This window comes from Ursus americanus, chromosome 12 (assembly GCF_024610735.1).
Source record: "Ursus americanus isolate L20-20 chromosome 12, mUrsAme1.1.p, whole genome shotgun sequence".
Classification (NCBI taxonomy): domain Eukaryota; kingdom Metazoa; phylum Chordata; class Mammalia; order Carnivora; family Ursidae; genus Ursus; species Ursus americanus.
Genome location: NC_142138.1, coordinates 56,790,001 through 56,810,504, shown reverse-complemented (window position 1 = coordinate 56,810,504; position 20,504 = coordinate 56,790,001). Strand labels below are relative to the sequence as shown.

The window sequence follows — 20,504 nt, the reverse complement described above, 5'->3', positions numbered from 1 at the left end:
CATCACCTGGGGCTCTCGCAAAAGGCATCCCTGGGATGGTCCTGAGACCATTTCCTCAAAAGCTGCCAAGTGATATTGTTGCTGCTGGTCTGTACCCATAGTTTTATGTAACACCTCATAAACTGTTTTGATTTTCACAGTGATATTTTGAACTATGAATTCTTATTCTATTTTACTCATGCTTAAGTCAGGTACTAATTAAGGTCAGACTTATTGAGGTATAATTTCCACAGAGTAAAATTAAACCTTTTTTTAGTGTATGGTAGTATGCATTTTAACGAACTCATAGTTGTCTGACCACCACCATAATCAAAACCTAAACAGTGCCCATCACCCGCCAAAACTCCCTTATGCTCTTACATAGTCAACACCTCCCACCCCGCAGCCCCTGGCAACCCCGGTCTGTTTTCTGTCCCTGTAGTTTCGCCTTTTCCAGAATGTCATGTAGTGTATTGTATAGTAGTTTATTCCTTTTTATCACTGAGTAGTGTTCCACTGTATGAATGCAACACAGATTGCTTATCCATTCGCCCATTAAGGACGTTTTGCTTGTTCTTGGGTTTTGGTGATCATGAACAGAACTGCTATAATCTTTCTTGTACAAGTTTTTGTGTGAACATGAGTTTTCTCAGTCAAAATTTTGACAGGCAATTCCTCTGATTACTACCAAAGAACCCCCCCCCCCCCCCGCCACAAAACCCATTCAAGTCTGGGATGATTATTTCAAGCAGCCTCTCCGAGTACAGAGTATCCACAGTGGAGGTTAAAAGAGGGTTTTAAGGACAGATATAAAATTTGATGACGTTGGAAGGCTTTTCCAAGGAAGAGGATTAATCTTAAGAGTGGAAATTGGAAGTAATATAAAGAAATAAATTGGTCTCACACTGTTTTAACTAAACAGTCCTCAATTTACAAACTCTAGATTCACATATGCCTTAAATATATAAATATAAACGGTATGAAGGGAAGTAAACTCAGGGTTTGAGTTTCTGGGTTTTGTTGGAAGAACTAGTGTTTGTTTAGTGATTCAGAGGATGTAAGGAGAGCCTTTCAAGTACCCAGTTGTATCTCCTGTAGACAAAGGAATGCAACGACAGTTTCTATTAAGCAGCTGTGAATGAACAGAGAATTGTTACAGTTAAGGATATCTCATTTGATTGGCACTTGTATTAAGACCTTTCGCATACAATATACGACCCTGTTATGAGGCAGATATTCATACTCTCAGTTCACTGGTAAGAGGTTACTCAGGGAGGCTATGCCGCATTTCCAAGTTTACAGAGCGGAAGGATTAGGACCCTGGCATTTTCGACTTCCAATGACCCTGATCTTATTCCATGTTATGAAGTAAGCCCTAAGCTTGTAACTGCATCCGTCCTGGGAGACAGGGGCCTGAGGTTTTGCTGCCAAGTGCCGTTGGCAGACGCTCCCTGTGATTTATCGGGGGCAGATCATACTAAGCTGTAAAGCAGAGTAGTCCTTCTTTACCACCTCCTACCTGGATGAACCTTGATCTTTTCTGCCAAAGAGCCTTGAGTTTCTCTTTCTTTGACCCCCAGTTTTATTGAGGTATAATTGACAGGTAATATTGCATTAGTTTTAGGTGTTCCTTTGTTTTTTAAATTGCTCTCAGATTTAAGGCCTCTGCTTCTTAAAGCAGAATTCCCAACCCAGGTGTGCAAGCACTCAACTTGCTCATTTTTGTCGATAGAAAACAGGCCCAGAGATGTAGTATTCGTGGAGCCTCACGAAAAGGTCCGAGATCTGTGCCGCCCGACACGTCCCAATTTCCGCGCGGAAGGGACTGACTACCTGTTGGCAGGCTGCAAAGACTCCCAAGCTGTTCGGGAAGGGGGCTTGAAGTTGAGTGACCCGAGCTTCGAACTGCCCTTTCCCCCCTCCCCAACACTCATTCAGCACATGCCATACCCCAAGGCCTCTGGGGGGCTTGCTCCTCGACCCTGCACCTCTGACAGCTCGACCGGGGACGAGCAGAGCTCATTCCCCGGGTCCCACCGCTCCTCCCGGGACCCACCCGCAGCCCTTTCACTTCCTGCAGGTTCCAGGCCGCGCCAGGCCCGCCCCTCCACGCCTCTCGCGGAGGCCGGCGCCGGGCGAGCTCCTCCCCTAGTAGCAGCGCGAGCGGCCACTCCCTGCGCGCCACCCGGGCTGGGCCGGGGTCTTTGCTCCTGCGCCCTGCACGCCGCGGGCGCCTCGAAGCCAGGCGGCGGCCGTCGCGCGGGTCCTCGTCGCGACCGGCAGTGCCCGTCCCCGTGACTCCCCTGGGCTGGGCCGCCCCGGGCCTCCGGGACCATGCTACGCTGGCTGCGGGGCTTCGTGCTGCCCGCGGCGGCCTGCCAGGACGCGGAGCCGCCGACGCGCTACGAGACCCTCTTCCAGAGGCTGGACCACAACAAGGACGGCGTGGTGGACATCCGCGAGCTGCAGGAGGGGCTCAAGAGCCTGGGCATCCCCCTGGGCCAGGACGCCGAGGAGGTGGGTCCCGAGGGGCGCGGCCGGAGGGGCCGGAAGGGCTGCGGAGATTCTGGGCGCGGGCGGCAGGAAGGCGGAACTGTGGCTTCCAGCCCGCGAATGGGTTCCGAAGCTCGGGAATGGGGCGCCGGGCCAGTTTCCGCGGGGCCGATGCGCGTCAACACCTGAAAGCCTACCGGTATTTTTCCGAATGACATTAGTGCCGCGAACGCTGTGGCCCACTGTAACAATTTAAAACGCTGTTCCATAGTACTTCTGGTCTGAATGCATCCCGGGTTCTTCACCTGCCTTTTTGCAAAATTTGATCAAGAATTTTATTTTAGCTCTCAGCTTTGCAAGCATTTAATCGAGGTTTTGTTTGGCTCCCCCCCCCCACGTTCTGTAAAAAGGCTCACATTTTGCATCTCTTAGAAGCTGCTTTGTTACACCAGCTAGTTTTGTCTAGTGTTTCAGAACTTTTGAAAACCAATCATGTTTCCTCCAACTTCCTGTTGAGGAGAGGCAACATTCCATTGTTTAAGACCTTCTTAATGTCCTAAGTGCATAAATTGATCTAAAGGGTTGGCCGGTCGCTGAGCAGTTTCAACTTCTCTGAGTCATTTTAATTGTGTCTCTGAAGTTCAGCCCCTTCAGCAGGGTGGAGATACTTGGAACCTCGCCAACCACTCTGAAACATAAGAGGACACCGTGGCATTCCCCATCCCAAGAGGGAAGGTGATTAGACTCTAAGACCCAACAACTGTTTCACAGTTATATTTTAAGCTACTCGTTCAATGTCTTTAGTAGGTCCCTTTATTTTATTTACTATTTCTTATTGAGTCAGATCGAGTAAGTTACAATTTTTAGAAAACTGTCTATTTTCTCCAAGGTTCATAATATTCACTTACGATTTTTTAGAAGTTCTGACTATATGTGTAGTTATCTGCTCTATTTCATTTCTGATATCCAGCTCCACCACCCACACTTCAATCTTGCCAAAGATTTGTCTATTTTACTTATACTTTGAAAGAACCAACTTTTGGTACTTTTTGCTGATGGTCTCTTTTTAAAATTTTCTCATTAATTTCTGTGTATTTCCTTCTACTTTCTTTGGGCTTACTCATTTGCTCTTTTTCTAAGTTTTTTAGTTGAATGCTTGATTACTTAATTTTGAGCTACAATATCCCTTTAATCACTTCTTTTTTTTTTTTCCTTTAAATTCAACTAGCCAACATATAGTACATCATTAGTTTTTGGTGTAGGGTTCAATGATTCAGTAGTTGCGAATAATGTCCAGTGCTTTTCACATCACGTGCCCCCTCTTTAATTCCCATCACTCAGTTACCCCATTCCCCCCCACCTACCTCCCCCCTTTAATCACTTCTTTAGCTGCATCCCGCAAGTTTGTATTTTTGTTTAGTTCCAAGTATTTTCTAATTTCCAATGTGATTTCATCTTTGACCCATGAATTATTTAAATGTGTGCTTTAAATTTCCAAAAACATGCTTTTTCAGTTGGTTCTTTGAAAATATGAATAAAATAGATAAGCCTCTGGCAAGGTTGATTAAGAAAATACGAACTCAAAATCAGGAATAAAAAGTGTTTAATTTTCCAAAATTTCTATATGAACAAATTATAAAGTAAATTGTATAAAATCATGTGTATGCAAACATACAATAGTATGGCATGTATTTATCACTGTCATATATAGGTATTTTATACAGAAGCATAAAATGTATTTTAATCATACAAATACACATATATAATGTCACTCCTTGTGCTTATGCTAGATATTAACTAATCCCAGCACTCTTTTTTGACTGGTATCTTCTTCAGTAAAATGTTAGTAATGGTTATTTATGGATGGTAGGAGCTACTTTTTTACTTTTTTCTTCACAATTTTTGCATTTCAATTTTTAAAAATAATTGTGTATTATGATTAGGGGGAAAAGAGGTTTTTGTTTTCATTTTTGTTTTGTTTTTATAAATATCACCTCCTCTGAGATGAGTCTTTCCGGACCACCCTCTATGGAAGAGTTGATCACACCCTACTATGTGTAGGTCCTTGGTCTCACATGTCAGTACTATTATAATTTTCAAAAGGTGTCATTTTTAGTTATTGACTGTGCCCTCTACTAGGACCAAGCATCTCAAAGATGAGGGTCATGTCTTAGTCATCTAAGCACAGTAATACAAAAAGATTTAGGGCTGTGATTTGAAACAGCCTAAATAAGGCAATGGCTCGTTTGAGAGAATTACAGAAAAAAAAGAGAGAAAATTTAACTGTGAAGCAGTTGTTAGTGCTTCTGTTTCCAGCATGTATAAGACAAGATGACCAAAGATCCTCCTATTGCAAGATATCAAGAAATACTGGCTAAAATAAGATATATATTTTTTTATGAAGACTTTTTTTTTCTTTAAGAGCAATTTTAAGTTTAGTTGAGAGGAAGGTACAGAGATTTCCCATGTACCATCTGCCCTTGCATATGACATGCACAGTCTCTCCCATTGTCAACATCACTCAACCGAATGGTACTTTTTTTTAACCAAGGGTGAACCTACATTGACACATCGTTATCACCCAAAGCTCATAGTTTACCTGAGGATTCACTCGTGATGCTGTATATTCTCTGGGTTTGGACAAATGTGTAATGACATGTATCCATCATTATAATATCATACAGAAGATTTTTCATTGCCCTAAAAATCCTGTGCTCTGCCTATTCATCCCTGCCCCCCACTGCTTATCTTTTTATTGGCTCCACAGTGTTGCCATAATAAGAAAAAGTTAATCAAACTGCCTGGGTTTAAATCTTGGTTCTGCTACTCACTAGTTAACTTTGGACAATTTTTTTCCCCTCTTTCTTTTTTTAATTGAAGCATAGTTGTTGCATCACGTTAGTTTCAGGTGTACAACACAGTGATTCGACGACTCTAGGTTCTGCTGTGCTCCCCACAGGTGTAGCTCCCATCTGTCACCATACAACACGATTACAGTGCCATCGACTATATTCCCTATGCTGGGCCTTTTATCCCGGCGACTTAGTCCTTCCATAGCTGGAAGCCTGGACCCCCTCCTCCCCTTCTCCCTTTTTGCCCATCCCCCACCCCTGTCTGGACAAGTTTCTTAATCTCTCTAGCCCCAGTTTCCTCATCGGTGACAGAGGCAACACTAGTACCTCCTCAGAGGGTTATTGTGAAGAATAAATGAATTCAAATATGTAAAATATTTAGAAAAATGCCTGAAATCTAATAAACAGTCAGTTAGCCATTAGCCTGCAAATTATTACTTACTGTTACTACAATCACTATGGAAAGAGGGACGTCAAAAACTTTATGATTGAGGATTTGCCAACTTTTGTTTATAATTCTGTCAGTTTTCCCTTTTATATTTTAATAAATACAGTGGACTATGCTGCTGGTGTATTCAAATTGAGCATTTAGTACCCTCCTGGTGACATGATCCTTTTATCAGTAGACTTTCTTGCCTACCCTTCCAGCATGTTTTTCAAATTCCCGAATTTTTACCAGAGTGTTGCCCTCCAACAGTCATTTCCCAGGTCACCACTGGGAAATTGTCAGCACTGGGCTCCCACTTTGTGCAAGACATTCTTCTTGCCCCATTGGTGAGTGAGCCAGTTTCCAAATCCCATGTTACCACCTCTTGTGTTGGACCACTCTTGGTACTGTCAGTCAGTTCTGAGGGGCACAAACCAAGATGGGATTGGGGGTGCAAAAGATATATTGGGAGAGATGCTTGTGAAGGGTAAGGGAGAGGAAAAAAGAAGTCAGTTGAAGTCTTAAGACTGTGACACAAATTTAACTTACCCTGTTAGAAGAGTTCAAGAAGGAATGATTTGGGAAGAACCTCAGACCAAAGCATAGTTCTTAGAAAGTGTCACCTAAGCCAGTGGGGCGTCCCTGGGGGAAATGCTGTCAGTTAGTGGAGTTCTTTGTCGTTGGCTGCCCGGGGCTGGCTACCCTGGGGGCCAGTCGCTGTGAGTGCCGCAGGGCCGGTGCGAAGGTGGGGCAGGCAGGCTGTCATTCAGCTCTGCTCCCAGGGCAGGTTCTCTGAAAGGGCGATCTGAGCTAGCCACCAGAGCCCGCTGCACAGATTGCGTCTCCGTATCAGCTTGGGGAGCACTTCCTCATTGTTCTCTGCCTCTCTTTCTCTGGGAGGTCAGAGGGACAAACTACAGTCCCCTCTGCTTCAGTTAGTCACCGCTGGTACTTGTGATTTCCCTTTTTGACCGTCTGCTTTAAATTCCACTCCTACTCCGCTGTGATCTCTGCAGGTCCTCGTGACTCCTGGTGGTGTGCCCCACGCCTTCCTCTGTGAGGGGTCTGCGCTTCTCAAGCCAGTGTGCTGCGTGTGCCCGTTCGCAGTGATAATGGGTAGTGGAGTAGCAGGCAGCGTGTGGTGTCCCCATGGGCCATCCGAGTTCCCTATCTAGTCCTCTCTGCCTCCACTGTGGGAAAGCAGCCCTATCTCTTGCTGACCAGGGTTGTGTATACCCCCTAAGACGCTGACTTCTTTTCTTGCCCGTCTGTCCCTGGACACAAGGCATTCCAAGTGTCCAGGTGGCCGTTGTAGCTTGTAGTTCATTGGGACCCTTGCTGTATTCCCTGGCAAGACTATGTCCTGTTTGGGGCCCAGAAACAAACCCCGCAGAGCCCAGAGTTGTGGGAGTGGGAAGCAGAAAGTCTCCCAGTGGGTCAGTGGGAGCGCTAGTGAGTGGGACCACTCCTGCTTTCACCTCTCGGTTCTTGGGCTCATGTATTCATCATCCTGGGGGCCTGGAGCCCTACAGAGGTCTCTCGTTTAGTGCATATACTGCATCCTGAAGGCCGGCAACTCATTTTTGCCAAATGTTATCTCCTTGGAGGTGCTTCAGTTATGGTTTCTGTAGGCCATTCTAGCATCCTGGGAGGATGGCTGCTTCTGGATGGTGTGGTGTATGATATGGCCAATGGATCTCTTGGTCATGGGCCCAGATTCCCCGGATAGATGCTATGTCATGTGGGGATTTCATGCCTGTGGGTCAGGTGTTCTGTAAGCCCCAGATTGTGGTGCTATCTAACCCTTTGTGGCAGGAAAGGGAAACCCCTACCTGGAAGAGGTACCTGTTCCTGTGGGGATGAGCCAGCGCCCCTTTCCGAATAGGAGGCCTCAATATCACTGACTTTTCACCTAGTGACTGGTTGGACTTCTTGAAGAATAGTGGCATATCAGGGGCAGACAGGGGCCAGGTCATGAAAGACAATTTGGGCCTGATGAGTGGTTTGGATTTTATATGAGTAATGGGAGTCTTGGGGAGTTTTAAGTAAGAAAGAGATGCAGGCTGACTTAAGTTTTAGGAAGAGCACTCTGGGGGAGGGGGTGTGTGGGAAATGGATGGAGGAAGAGAGGGTGTTGAGGCAAGCCTGGGAAACAGTAGCCAACCAAATACTTGGAATGAGGATTACATGGTCAGTCTTTATGGGGGAAGATATCAGAAGCGTAGGTCAAGGGTTTGCGTAATGTCAAGGATTGGGGAGATTATGTACTTGAGTATCTAGAAGTGAGAACTATGAGGTGATTCTTCAAGGGAAGGCTTCAAGATAATAGTTTGCATCTAAGACAGATACCCAGCTTAAAGCGAAATCCTTCTAGATTTTCACCTGATTTTATCTCCTCTACACGACTCCAAGCTTTTGTAATGAATTTAGCATTTAGAAGAGAGCAAATTTCCGTTTAAGTTCCTGTAGACCTTAAATGGAAAGAATATGGAAAATAAAAGTAGAGTGTAGAAAATAGGCATAAGGGATATAATAGCTAACTATCACTAAGTGTTCTAAGACTACCCAGGAAAGAGAAAAGACTTCAAAGCAAGTTCTGCTTTTTTGGGGTATTTTCTATTTTGTATTCATCCTCCTCCTCCTTAATGTTGGTTTTTTGTCAAAGGCCACATTAGAACATTCTCAAAGACAGTCCCAATGTTTGGACATCACTTGAGGTACTCTAAGGAACAGGTTTTAGAACATTAAAGAATAGAGGAAATATCTGAATTTTAATTTACTCAAATGGAAATCGTGAGGAAAATAAACGGATGAAGAGTCAGCAGTTTTAGCTGGAAGTATGCTTATTTTGTTTCAGTTTAGGCTTGGAAGAATTTGGAACAGTGAAGGGCCAAAAAAACCAATAAAAACCCCCAAAACAAAAATTTTCCCAGATGTAGAATTAAGGCAGTAAACTGAAAAAAGTGGATCTTGCTCAATAGGATTTTACAGATATTTTTTCTTACTTCTCCAATCTTGGCATCATTTTTGTGGCACCTCTTTTATTAGTATGTGGAGGAGAAAGGGGGACAGGTTTTGTAGATATTCCTGTATCTGAGTTCAGAGCTGGCTGATTTGACAAATGTGTTCAGTTAGCCCGGTAAATTGCAGGCAGTTTTAAAACTAAGTTGTTTGCTGTATCTTCATGTGCACAAAAACTGTCTGTAACTTTCTTAGGATAGAGTTATCATCATAAGGGGCCTAGGACTCTTTTTTTTTTTTTTTGAGTTTTTTTTTTTAAGGTTTTTTTTTATTCATTTGACAGAGAGAGACACCGCGAGAGAGGGAACAAGCAGAGGGAGAGGGAGAAGAAGGCCTCCTGCTGAGCAGGGAGCCCGACACGGGGCTTGATCCCAGGACCCTGAGATCATGACCTGAGCTGAAGGCAGACGCTTAATGACTAAGCCACCCAGGCGCCCCAGGGGCCTGGGACTCTTAAAACAGAGAGGATTGCTGAGAGTAAGAAGGAAAGCTTCCTGGCCAATGTGTTCTATACTTGGTGTGACTATGTAGCTTTGGTCAAGTCGTTCAACCTTTGGTTTACTTTCCTTATTCTTTTTTTTTTTTTTTTAAAGATTTTATTTATTTATTTGACAGAGACAGCCAGTGAGAGAGGGACACAAGCAGGGGGAGTGGGAGAGGAAGAAGCAGGCTCATAGCGGAGGAGCCAGATGTGGGGCTCGATCCCATAACGCCGGGTTCACACCCTGAGCCGAAGGCAAACGCTTAACTGCTGTGCCACCCAGGCACCCCTACTTTCCTTATTCTTAATGCAAGTATCTTCCATGACTCTTGGACAGAGCTTTTATCAAGATCCTATGTGACTGGGTATAAAAGTTGATGTAAAAAAGCCTTTAAAATGTGATGTCACAGGCACTAGATGACAGGCTCCTAGAGGACCCTCTGTCTCCACAGGTATTGAGTGTATGCTGAACGATTAGGCAGTGTCTGCCAAGTGGTCGGACTGGACAGCCTGATTTAAGGGCTCTTCCCACCCTGGCATTCTACGATTGTTTTGATTCTCTGTCTTTAAATTTTCTCTTTACAACTACAGATGGAATAGGGTCATATACAAAAACAGTAGCTTAGCAAATGTGTATTGCTTTGAATGGAATTTCTTTTCAGGGTTTCACTCCATAACATAATTCCTGTTAAGAGGAGGGATTTATTTCATTGGCATTTTCATTGTTAGGAACTTTATTACTAAAGGAAATGTGATAGAGAAGTCATAGAGGTATATTTTAAGGCATCATAGCAGGGAGATTACGGTACAAGAAGAACAATGAATTCCAGTTATATTTATGTCAAATGTTCTAAAATATATAACATCTGTACCCTTTGTGTTTTCTCCTTATATTCTAAAATCTGATGTTACCCTTCTTTGAGGCTCTTTATTTTGGAAAGAGTGAAAAAAATGGAAGAATTCTTTCGTAAGGCATAAAATACCCTTTTCACCTTGGTAGCAGTCTGTTAGTCTCCTTCCCAAATCCTAACATTCTGTTTCCCTGACCGTGGACATTTGTCTCTTTCTTTTCTTTTCTCTGCTTGGCATTGTTCTCACTTCCTCTTTTCTGCCTGGTCAGTTATTACCCATTTGTTTAAGGCTTCAGCTCACCTGCATAATTTTACCCTAGCACAGTCAGACTTATTATGTTTTTTATCAATATTCCAGTTAAGATGTTTAGAAATAAGCTCCCACAAGGGAACATACTGTAACGGTGCTGCTTGACTCCTTTTGATCACTCTGAGTTAAAAGATATTATCTTTATAAGGGCCACATAGAGTACACTGAGAAGTCTATATCGGACAGGATCTGTGAAAAGAACAGAGGATTTGTCGAGAAAGTTTGATGCCTCACTCTGAAATGTAGACCATTGTATGTCCTTCATTCGCTGGTGCAGTGTGTGCAGTGGTTATTATTATGAGCTGTGGACTCAGACCAGGGTTCAGATGTTTTCACCATTTGCTACACTTGCGACCTCGAGTGAGCTATGTCATGCTTGGAAACCTCGAATGTAAACTAGGAATGATAAGAGCTACGCAGTAAGTAGTACAAATATTAAATTCATTCAGTTAATGTTTTTGAATAGTGCCAGAGACTGTATCACCAATACACTGGGGATATAAGAGTGAGCAAGACCGACACCGTCCCTCAACTGTGTCCTGACAACTCTCTGGATAGGAGGACTGTTTGCGTTGGTGGGGGTAATTATAAGCAAATAAGGAACAGGGTAATTTGTAAAAGTGGAAGGAATTGTTACATACAACAATAATAGTTGCCCTTTTATTAGATGAGACTATCAGCTCTGTCTTGCTCCCTCCTGTCACTTGTGTAAAATTCTGTCAGTCTGTTTCCCTTATTACTCGGGCCATGACTTCTGTCTTTTCTCCTCGGACCCCTGGACTCATGGGTCTACCTGGATGTCTGTCTTCGATGACTCTGGCTCCGTGCCCTGTCTGCAGGGCACAGGGCCCCGTGGATTGTACAATTCTCTTGTGGGGGAGAATTCATTCTTGATTGGGCCACAGCATGTCTTGTGAAACGGCATCAGATGTCTGCCACTGCTCAAGCACTCTGGGGGGGGGGGGCGTTTATTGCAAAGCCTACGGTGGTACTTAGAACTGACTATGGTGCAACCTCCCTCTAAAGGCAGACCTGTGGGCATGTCACGGACGCGTGACAGGCCTCTGTATGTTGTCAGTGCTTGACAGGATGAGTGAGTAGAGCAAGAGCTAATCGGTAATGGCCCGATTAAATTTTCTCTGTGAGTTTTTAAAGAAGAATCTATTTATTTTCTTGAAGCAGTTTTAGGTTCACAGCAAGATGAAGAGGAAGTTATAGAGATTGCCAGAGACTCCCTGCGCCTACACATGAACAGCCTCCCCCATTGTCGACATCCCCCACCAGAGCTGTACATTTGTTACAGTTGATAAACCTACACTGACACATCATTATCACCCCAAGTCCATAGTTTACCCTAGGATTCACTTTTGGTGGTGTTCCTTGGGTTTGGACAAATGCATAATGACATGTATGCATCTTTATAGTATCCTACAGAGTATTTTCACTGCCCTAAAAAAATCCCCTGTGCTCTGCCTATTCTCCCCCAACCCCCTGGCAACCACTGATCTTTTTAATGTGTTCATAATTTTGCAGAATTTTCCAGAATGTCATGTGGCTAGAATCATATAGTATGTAGCCTTCTCCGATTAGCTTCTTTCACACTTAGTAATATGTAATATGCATTTAAGGTTCCTCTGTCTTTTCATGGCTTAATGCTTCGACTCTTTTTAGCACTGAATGATATTCCATTGTCTGGATGGACCACAGTTCACTTATCCATCACCTTCTGAAGGCCATCTTGGTTGTTTCCAAGCTTTGGCAATTATGAATAAAGCTGCTCTAAACACCCGTGTGCAGGATTTTGTGTGGACCTAAGTTTTCAGCTCTTTTGGGTGGATGCCAAGGAGCATGGTTGCTGGATTATAAGGGAAGAGTGTATTTAGTTTCGTAAGAAACTGCCAAACTGTCTCCCCAAGTGGCTGTGCCATTATTGCATTCCCACGAGCAATGAGTGAGTTCCTGTTGTTCCACGTGAATTTTAATATTCAGCTTTTTAAAGAGTACTCCATATTTAGGAAAATAAATTACAGAAAAAAGTGGATTTTTTACGGTGAAACTACGCCTACACATTTTCAGTGGAGCTGGTCAGGGACCATCAGTACACGTGTAGGGAGGCCGGAGCCCTCAGTGGCTCTGAAGAGTGGGATTAAGAAGAAGCCTCAGACATTGTTTATGAACACCTCCTGACTTCCCTGCGCGATCCCAGCTGACTTCACTTCTGCCCATTGTTGAGATTATCCTCCTGAGTGTGCTGCCAACACCTGTACGGGGAGAGCTGGGACCCTGGTGGTTAGAGTAGCCTTGCTGTAGAACCACTGCAGATGCGGGGTGAAGATAAAGTACTGGGGGTGGGAGTTGGGGGGGTAGAATCGCAGAAGGAAAGGCCCTACTGGGCAGATTTTCATTAGGTCCCCAATTCCTAATCTCCACACTATTGAGTGCTTCAACCTTAGAAGAACGCTTCGAAGAAGGTATGAGGAAATAACTTCTAAAAATGTTGGACTTCCCCACCCGTCAATATGGCCCCACACCCCACGTCCCAACATTCCCCCACCCACTTTTCTCTAAAAAGAAGTTCTACCTTTAGAGACAGCCCTGTGCAGAGGTCTTCCCCGAAGTTCTGGGGGAAGAACATGAGTTATCCCTTCGAGGCTCCTCCTGGAGTGGGGTGAGAGCCTGGGCGTCTCATCCGCTGGCGCAGGAGTGCAGCCCAAGGCCTCCGTGTCTGGGTCAGGCCCCCAGTGGTCATCGCAGCGGAGGCTCCGGGCCGTGCAGCCAGGTGCTCGGGCGCACGGAGGCACCTCGAGCCTCTGCGCCGGAGCCGTTGCGATGGGCCCTCCCCTTCCTGCGCTTGATCTCGCGGAAGGAGCCTGGTGGGGGGACACTGCTATCATAGGTCTCTAACTGGACGTGTGGTGGGCAGGATCGCCTTCCTCCCTCTCACTTCCCTCTGGGAGACTCCCGGGGGGCCACAGTGTGGACCGCCCCTGCCGCTGGAGGCATCCCAAATGGATGCCCTCTACGAAGAACTCTTTCGGTACCTGGACCATAATGAAGATGGGACCCTGGATATCCTTGAGCTTCAGGAAGGCCTGCGGGATATAGGGGTCATTGAATTCCTGGAGGAAGGGCAGGTGGGCCTCAGTGGGGCTGTGGTCAGAGAGATGTGGGAGCTGGGAGCCCCGGAGATGCCTTGGGCGGGGAGAGGGGAAGCCAAATTGACGCCTTACCCAGCTTCACCTGGGACCCACTATAGCTTTCATGTTAATTACCAACGTTTTACCGTTTTAAGACTGACGACACAGCTAACACTTTTCTCAAGCATTTTTCTTATTTCCCCTGGCTCTCGTAAAACTTCCAAATTCAAATTGCTGTCAAGATGTTGGCTACCACCTTGTTTGGAGGGGGGGGTCACCTTGTTCAATGTACTCACCTGTTATTAGTAGCCTGGATGGGCATCTAGGCCAATGATGCTCCCTCCCCACTTTGGGGGATTGGGATAATCACTATATGTGTGTTTGGGAGTGGGGTGGTAGTTAGAAGTGATCTAATATTACCTTTTGGTTTCTGTTCCTGGAAGGAGGGCTTTCAGTCTGTTGGCTTGTACCCTGAGGGTCTCGCCAGTTCTGACCTTTCCTCCTAGCATGCTATCATTAGCACACTTTTAAAGACTGAGCTCAGGCATCATTTCCTCTGGGAATCCCTTGTTTTCCCAACCGCCTAGATTACAGATTACATCTCAGTCTGTAATGCCTGATACATATGTCTATCCCTCTATGTCCAAGTTATTTTCTGTTTGGAAATTATTATTGAATATGATTACTTTCCAATTATATTTGCTCTTTGGATGTTTACACCAGTAGACTGGGTGGGAGATTCGGGAGAGCGAGGACTGTTGAATTCGTTTCAGATCATTGGTACTTTGTGCTCAGAAATCTCTTGGCTGAGTTCTGTCGGGTTAAGATTTAGTAAAGCTCTTCTTACGAGCCGTGTGAGCTTGAGTCTTTACTTTCATCGTCCGTTCAGTGACTTAACAGCTGTATTTTGGCCACATTCTATATGCCAAGCATTGCAGCTCAGTTTTCTCATTTGTGGCATCAGAGGCCTGGACTGGCTGTTGGCCGTGGACCAGGCCAATCCAAAATGGTATCTCTGTAAAGTTCACTTGGTTTTTGTAGTTCCTAAAATGAAAATGGAAGTGGTATTTTTTCTTTTTTTTTTAAATTTTTTGAAGTTTTTTCTTTTTAAAACTAAATATCCTTTATGCTTATTATTTATTAATTTTTTAAAAATATTTATTTGAGAGAGAGAGAGTGAGCAGAGGGAGAGGGAGACAAGCAGACTCCCCCACTGAGCAGGGAGCCCGATGTGGCGTTAGATCCTAGGACCCTGAGATCATGACCTGAGCCGAAAACAAGAGGCAGACGCTTAACTGACTGAGCCACCCAGGCGCCCCCCCTTTATGCTTATTTAAATGTCCTTTATTCTTGTGCTTAGATTTCCAAGTGTGACTTGTATTTGTTCATTTGATACAAACTAAGCTTTTATAAGAAATTCTGGCTTATGCCATAAGCAAGTTCAGTTCTTTGAAACACATTTCTTCCTTATCAAAACAATTTTTTGCAAATCTGTCTTTTGGTTTTTAAGATACGGTGTGAGGCATATCAAGGGTTTGTATACCCAGTGGTGACTGAGGGCTCACATATTAAAACCAAGGAAGAGTTAACTCATCAACCACACAGAACCTTATATTTCAGGGGAATACTGATGTGGCTTTTCCTCAGGTGATGGTGACGTCTTTAGAGGGTTCTGATGTGAGTTTTCTCCCACATGTCTCCAGCTTCCCTAATAGAAAATTCATTTATATAAATTAAGAATTCATCAGTTAAAAAAAAAAAGAAATGGTACTTACATTATGTAATGATAAGAAAGAAAAGATACAACTTTTTTTTTCTGATAGTAGGTTTTTTTGAATGATGTTTTATTTGGCTTTTTACTGTGGAGGGTGAGAGACTGAATATACAAGTATGGGGAATAGTTCGCTCATATTTAAAATTGAACTTTGACCCACAACTTAGAGCAACCCGCTCAGGAAACCAACCCCTTTTCTGGTTGCCAAATGCCAAAATGGAATTGGCATTTAAGAGTTTGGACAAAAATAATGATGGGGTATCTTTATTTATAGCAGGGAACCAACTTGCTATAAGTCAGACTTACAGGAGGCCAGACTGCTATCTCTAGAGACAATCCAGGAAGCAAAATAACTTCTGTAATAATCAGCCCCAAATGGTCAGAGATTGTTTGATACCTGACACCTGCCCTAATTTTTGTCCCCACTTCCAACTCATTTGATTGGTCTTCATTTATTTCTACAGAGGAATACAAGAGAAAATTCAAAGGGGGAAGCCCTAGTCTTTCATATTATTGTAAGTTGGAGTCCTTATTTACCATAAGAAGGGTTAAAAAATCAAGCTGTTCAAAGATAGGGCCAGGGAGGTCTTTTTAATGTAATTTTATTTAATTTTATTTATTTATTTGTCAGAGAGAAAGCCAGTACAAGCAGGGGGAGCAGCAGGCAGAGGGAGCAGCAGCGGGAGGGAGAAGCAGGCTCGCTGCTGAGTAAGGAGCCCAATGTTGAATAGATCCCAGGACCCTGGGATCATGACCTGAGCCGAAGGCAGGCGCTTAACCGACTGAGCCACCCAGGCGTCCCTCAGGGATGTCTTTTAACTTGTAATGTCCAAAATGATAGTTGTTCCCTGATATTTCCATTGACCAAAATATAAACTTCTTAAATGAAACTTTAGTACATAAATGGGGCCCCAGAATGCTGTGCCGTTTTCTTTTGGATTATGCACATCTTGGTATGTGTTGAGTAATCAGGATGTAATTTTCAGATGAACACGATCCTCGATGTAATTTGTAAAAGTAATTAAACAACAGTATTTTTCAGTGACAATAGAAATGTATTTGCTTTTTTTGAGAGAGAACGTGCATGGGTGGGGGGAGGGGAGAGTAGCAGAGGGAGAGGCAGAAAGAATCTTGAATAGGCTCCCTGCCCATTGCTGAGCCCCGTACGGGGCTTGATCTCACGGCCCTGTGATCATGACCTGAGCCGAAGTCAGGAGTCCCAGGCTTAACTGACTGAGCCACCCAGGCATCTCAGGAAAAATACTGTTTTAGACATCTAAGTCTCACACTAGGTGAAGTGTGTGTTTTTTATCTTGGAGTTTATAAAATGCCTGTCTTACAGGAAAACAGCCAATCTGCTTGAAGTGTAAGTATGTCCAAATAATTTAGTAGTTTTAGCCTATTTAAAAAAATCTCTTTTCTTTTTTATAGAAAATCTTTACTACTGGTGATATCAACAAAGATGGGAAGCTGGATTTTGAAGAATTTATGAAGTACCTTAAAGACCATGAGAAAAAAATGAAATTGGCTTTTAAGAGTTTGGACAAAAATAATGATGGTGTGTATTTTGTGTTCATCACCAGCTATGAAGAAGCACTTCTCATATCTCCCAAAGTGTAAAACAATGTGTGTTTAGTCTCTCTTTTTTTGGAAAATAATTATTAGTAGTTTTAGTACTTGTTTTTCATAGTACTGTGATTTTTCTGCAGAATTTATGTTTTTAGTGAAGAAAACTTATGCATAGCTTTGTCTACTGAATTAAAAACTGTGACTAGGGCTGTGTGTATATGTTCACTATAGAATATTGTGCTGATTTGACTTCAGGTTATAGGTTAAAAATAATAATTAGGTTTCCTTGATCTCTGGGCAAGAGATATTTATTTTTATTCATGTATAGGCATAATGTTATATATTCTAAAATTTAAAAAACTTTCAGATTATCTTAGATTTAATAATCTTTTTGAAAGAATTACTTTAGGGCAACTACTCTCTGATCATGAAAATTGGGAGGAAAAAATAGCTATTTCAATATGTATCTTTTTTTTTTTTTAGGTTAAGTGAACTCTACCCCCAGTGTGGGGCTTGAAGTTACCACCCTGAAATCAAGAGTCACATGCTCTGCTAAGTGAGCCAGTCAGGCACCCCTAAATATGTATCTTCTGATTAGGATTATGGTTTCATTCTTTAGATTAATAGTTTAAAGTTAGAGTCCCAGTGTGTAGAGCAAAAAACAAGTGCCACAGTAGGAGAAAGGAAGCAGTCATGAAACCCTTATCACTAGAGGTAGCCTTTGATAGGAAGAGGGAATTTATTTTAAAAAATTATAATGCATACAAAAATGTAATTAAAAGATAAACTTTATAAAAAAACTAAAATGCATCCTCAAGCTCCTCCTTGTATATGAATAGTCAGGGCCATTCCATTCGCAGTTGTAACTACTCATCTCTGGTATCATAGTGCAAAAGCAGCCATAAATAATATGTACTTGAATAAACATGGCCGTGTTCCAATAAAACTTTATTTACAAAAGCAGGCAACAGGCCTTATTTGGCTGATAGGTTGTAATTTGTTGGCCCCTTGTTTATACTGAATATTAACTTTAGTTAGGTATAAAGCAAATTTCTTCACACAGCTAACCCCTTTGAATGGATTTGATGATGGTTCCAGTCTGTGACACTCATCCAGGAAGTTGAGTTTGTAGTGGGAAGTGGTGCTATTTGAACACTTGTTACCTCCTAGAAGCCTTGCACTACATGCCTCCAAGTCTAGCCTTAGTCCCATCTTGTAGCAAAATTCAGTTCTTACAACCAGCTTTACCTCTCTGCAAACTTTCATCCCATCCTGAGCCCACTACAATTCAGTCACACGGGTAGGTCGGTCTGCGTAGTGTGAAGGCAGGCAGTAGCTGGGAGAGAGAGCCACCTCAGGGTCCTCTGCCAGATAAGCAGGGGTGAATCATCCCGGTACGTAAGTTGCGCCCATATCAGTTGTCCATTTCAGAAAACTTTACATGCACCAGAGGAAATAATTGAAGGTGAAATTTTGTGATACATTTATAGTAAATGAAAACAGTTTTTACTTATTTTATCTTGTTTGTAGATTTTCCAACAGTTTCTCATTATAAGTTCGTTTTTGTGTATCAGACTTCTTCAAGCAAAGCATAAACAGTCTCTCGTTATTTGCGGATTGTGTATTTGAGAATTTGCCTACTTGCTAAAATTTAACCCCAAAAGTAACTCCCAAATCTGTGCTTGCAGCATTTTGGCCGTCCTTCATGGACTTGGCTTCATTTGCTTGGCCAGCCCAATTCTCGCTGAGACAGGAGAAAATGATGCCCTGCTTTCTTGTTAGAGCTCTCATACTGTAAACAGGTGTCCTTCTGCAGTCTACTGGGTGCCATGTTTCTTGCATTTTTCTGCTTTTTGTTGGAGGTTTTGCTGTTCACCGTGGCTCCCGAGCATAGTGCTGAAGTGCCATCTGGCATTGCTAAATGCAAGAAGGTACTTCATTCAGGCATGAGTTGTAGTATTATTGGCCATGAGTTCCATGTTATAGAATCAACCCTATAATATGGTGTTATATAGTATTTATACACACATATAGCACCGTTTTATACCAACAAGGTTTTATATTGATTGGTCAGTGAATATGTTGTGACCAGAGGCTCAGGGAACCTAACCCTGTATTCCACATAAGAACAACGGTTCGATAATTCAGGGTTCCTAGTGACCTTGTAGAACATAACTACCAAGAATGATGAGAATTGACTGTATTTCTTTAAGAGTGCGGTTATAACGGAGAATATTTAGAATGGCATTTAAGGAGTTTCATTGCCAACAAGTAGATCCCTCTAACTGTTTTTACACTGTGCAGATGCTCATGTTTCTCTTTTCGTCTCCCCAGGAAAATTCTTTCCAAATCCTGGGATTTCTTCAGAGTCCTTCTCTTAAATGAAGTCTTTGCTTTCACCACTAACAGTTATCTTTGTCCTCCTCTTTTCCTGGAGAACTTCGCCATTAGTACTCTTTGGTGTCAGACCCTCTCATGCTTTCTTTGGTTTCCTCCTGTTTCATGCATTTTGGTCTTGGGGTCGAGAGTCTGTGAGCTGCTTGAGGGAAACGCAGTATTTATCGCTCCTGTTTATTGCTTCTATTTTCTCTTTCTTCCTCTCCTCTGATTCCTCTCGTTCTATCTACAAACATGGTCAAATTTGTCTAATAATAATAATCTGCCCTCTTCCATTGTCCTGCCATCCCCACTTTATTTTTATTGCCAGATTTCTCAAAAGAGTAGTCCCCACTCTTTGGCTTCTTTTAGTCATTTTCTACTGCCTTTTAACCCCATGCAACACATCTTTACAAGTAGGAAAATTGCCTGGTCACTTATTAAAATGTAGAAATGCATTCGTGTGAAATTAATAGATCCTAGCCTAGTGGAATTTACTTTGAAGTCAGAGTGTCTTGATTTGAGTCTCAGTCCCGCTGGTGCTTAATGTTTTGTACTCGGTGAGGCTACATAAGCTCTCAGTCCCTTCTTTAGATGCAATATCATTACTTACCGATGAGATTTCATGATTTCTGAATGAGATAACGTCTGTGTACTTGTTTAGTGTATTTGTTAAACTTTGAGTTGGTGTTTGCAATATGTTTTTAAGCAAATCTGTAACTCACCCAGAGTCATAATTTTGCCTTAACGAGTCCACGGTTTTCCCTTACAAAATGAGAGATTTGAAATTCATGATTTCTAAGATCCTTATCCATTCTGAGTCTGAGTTTATGCTCTTTTTAATTTTTTTAAAGGAGTGATTGAGGCTTCCGAAATTGTCCAGTCTCTCCAGATACTAGGTCTAACTATTTCTGAACAGCAAGCAGAGTTGATTCTTCAAAGGTAAGCTCTTTATCTTATTGGCAATTGTGGGGTTTCTTTGACATTAAATTTCATATCTTGTATTAGAGATCTTCATTTTAAGTATAGCTTAAAGCTTTCTACACCTTAACCATTCCTCATTATGTGTGTTCAGGATCTTCCTTTGTCTTCCTTTATGTTTTGTATGTATGTATTTAAGGTGTAGGAGTGGGAAGTGTAAGCTCAGACTGGATTCTCTCTTGCAAGGAAGGCCCCTGGGGCAGTGGAATGGCAGTAAGGTGTTAAATCCCTGGAGAAGGAGCCTAAGCATTTT

The 20,504-nt window shown here is 42.9% G+C and overlaps 1 protein-coding gene across 1 annotated transcript in view; it reads left to right on the top strand.

Moving 5' to 3' along the window:
* Nucleotides 1–2,128: 2,128 nt before the first annotated feature.
* LOC123795134 (mitochondrial adenyl nucleotide antiporter SLC25A24) overlaps nt 2,129–20,504 on the top strand; it is a 50,326-nt gene continuing 31,950 nt past the window's right edge. Inside the window, exons 1-3 of the mRNA XM_045801628.2 lie at nt 2,129–2,496; nt 16,757–16,883; nt 20,125–20,212. Coding sequence (XP_045657584.1) covers nt 2,314–2,496; nt 16,757–16,883; nt 20,125–20,212 — 398 coding nt within the window. The 5' untranslated portion in view covers nt 2,129–2,313. The remainder of the gene's footprint in view (nt 2,497–16,756; nt 16,884–20,124; nt 20,213–20,504) is intronic.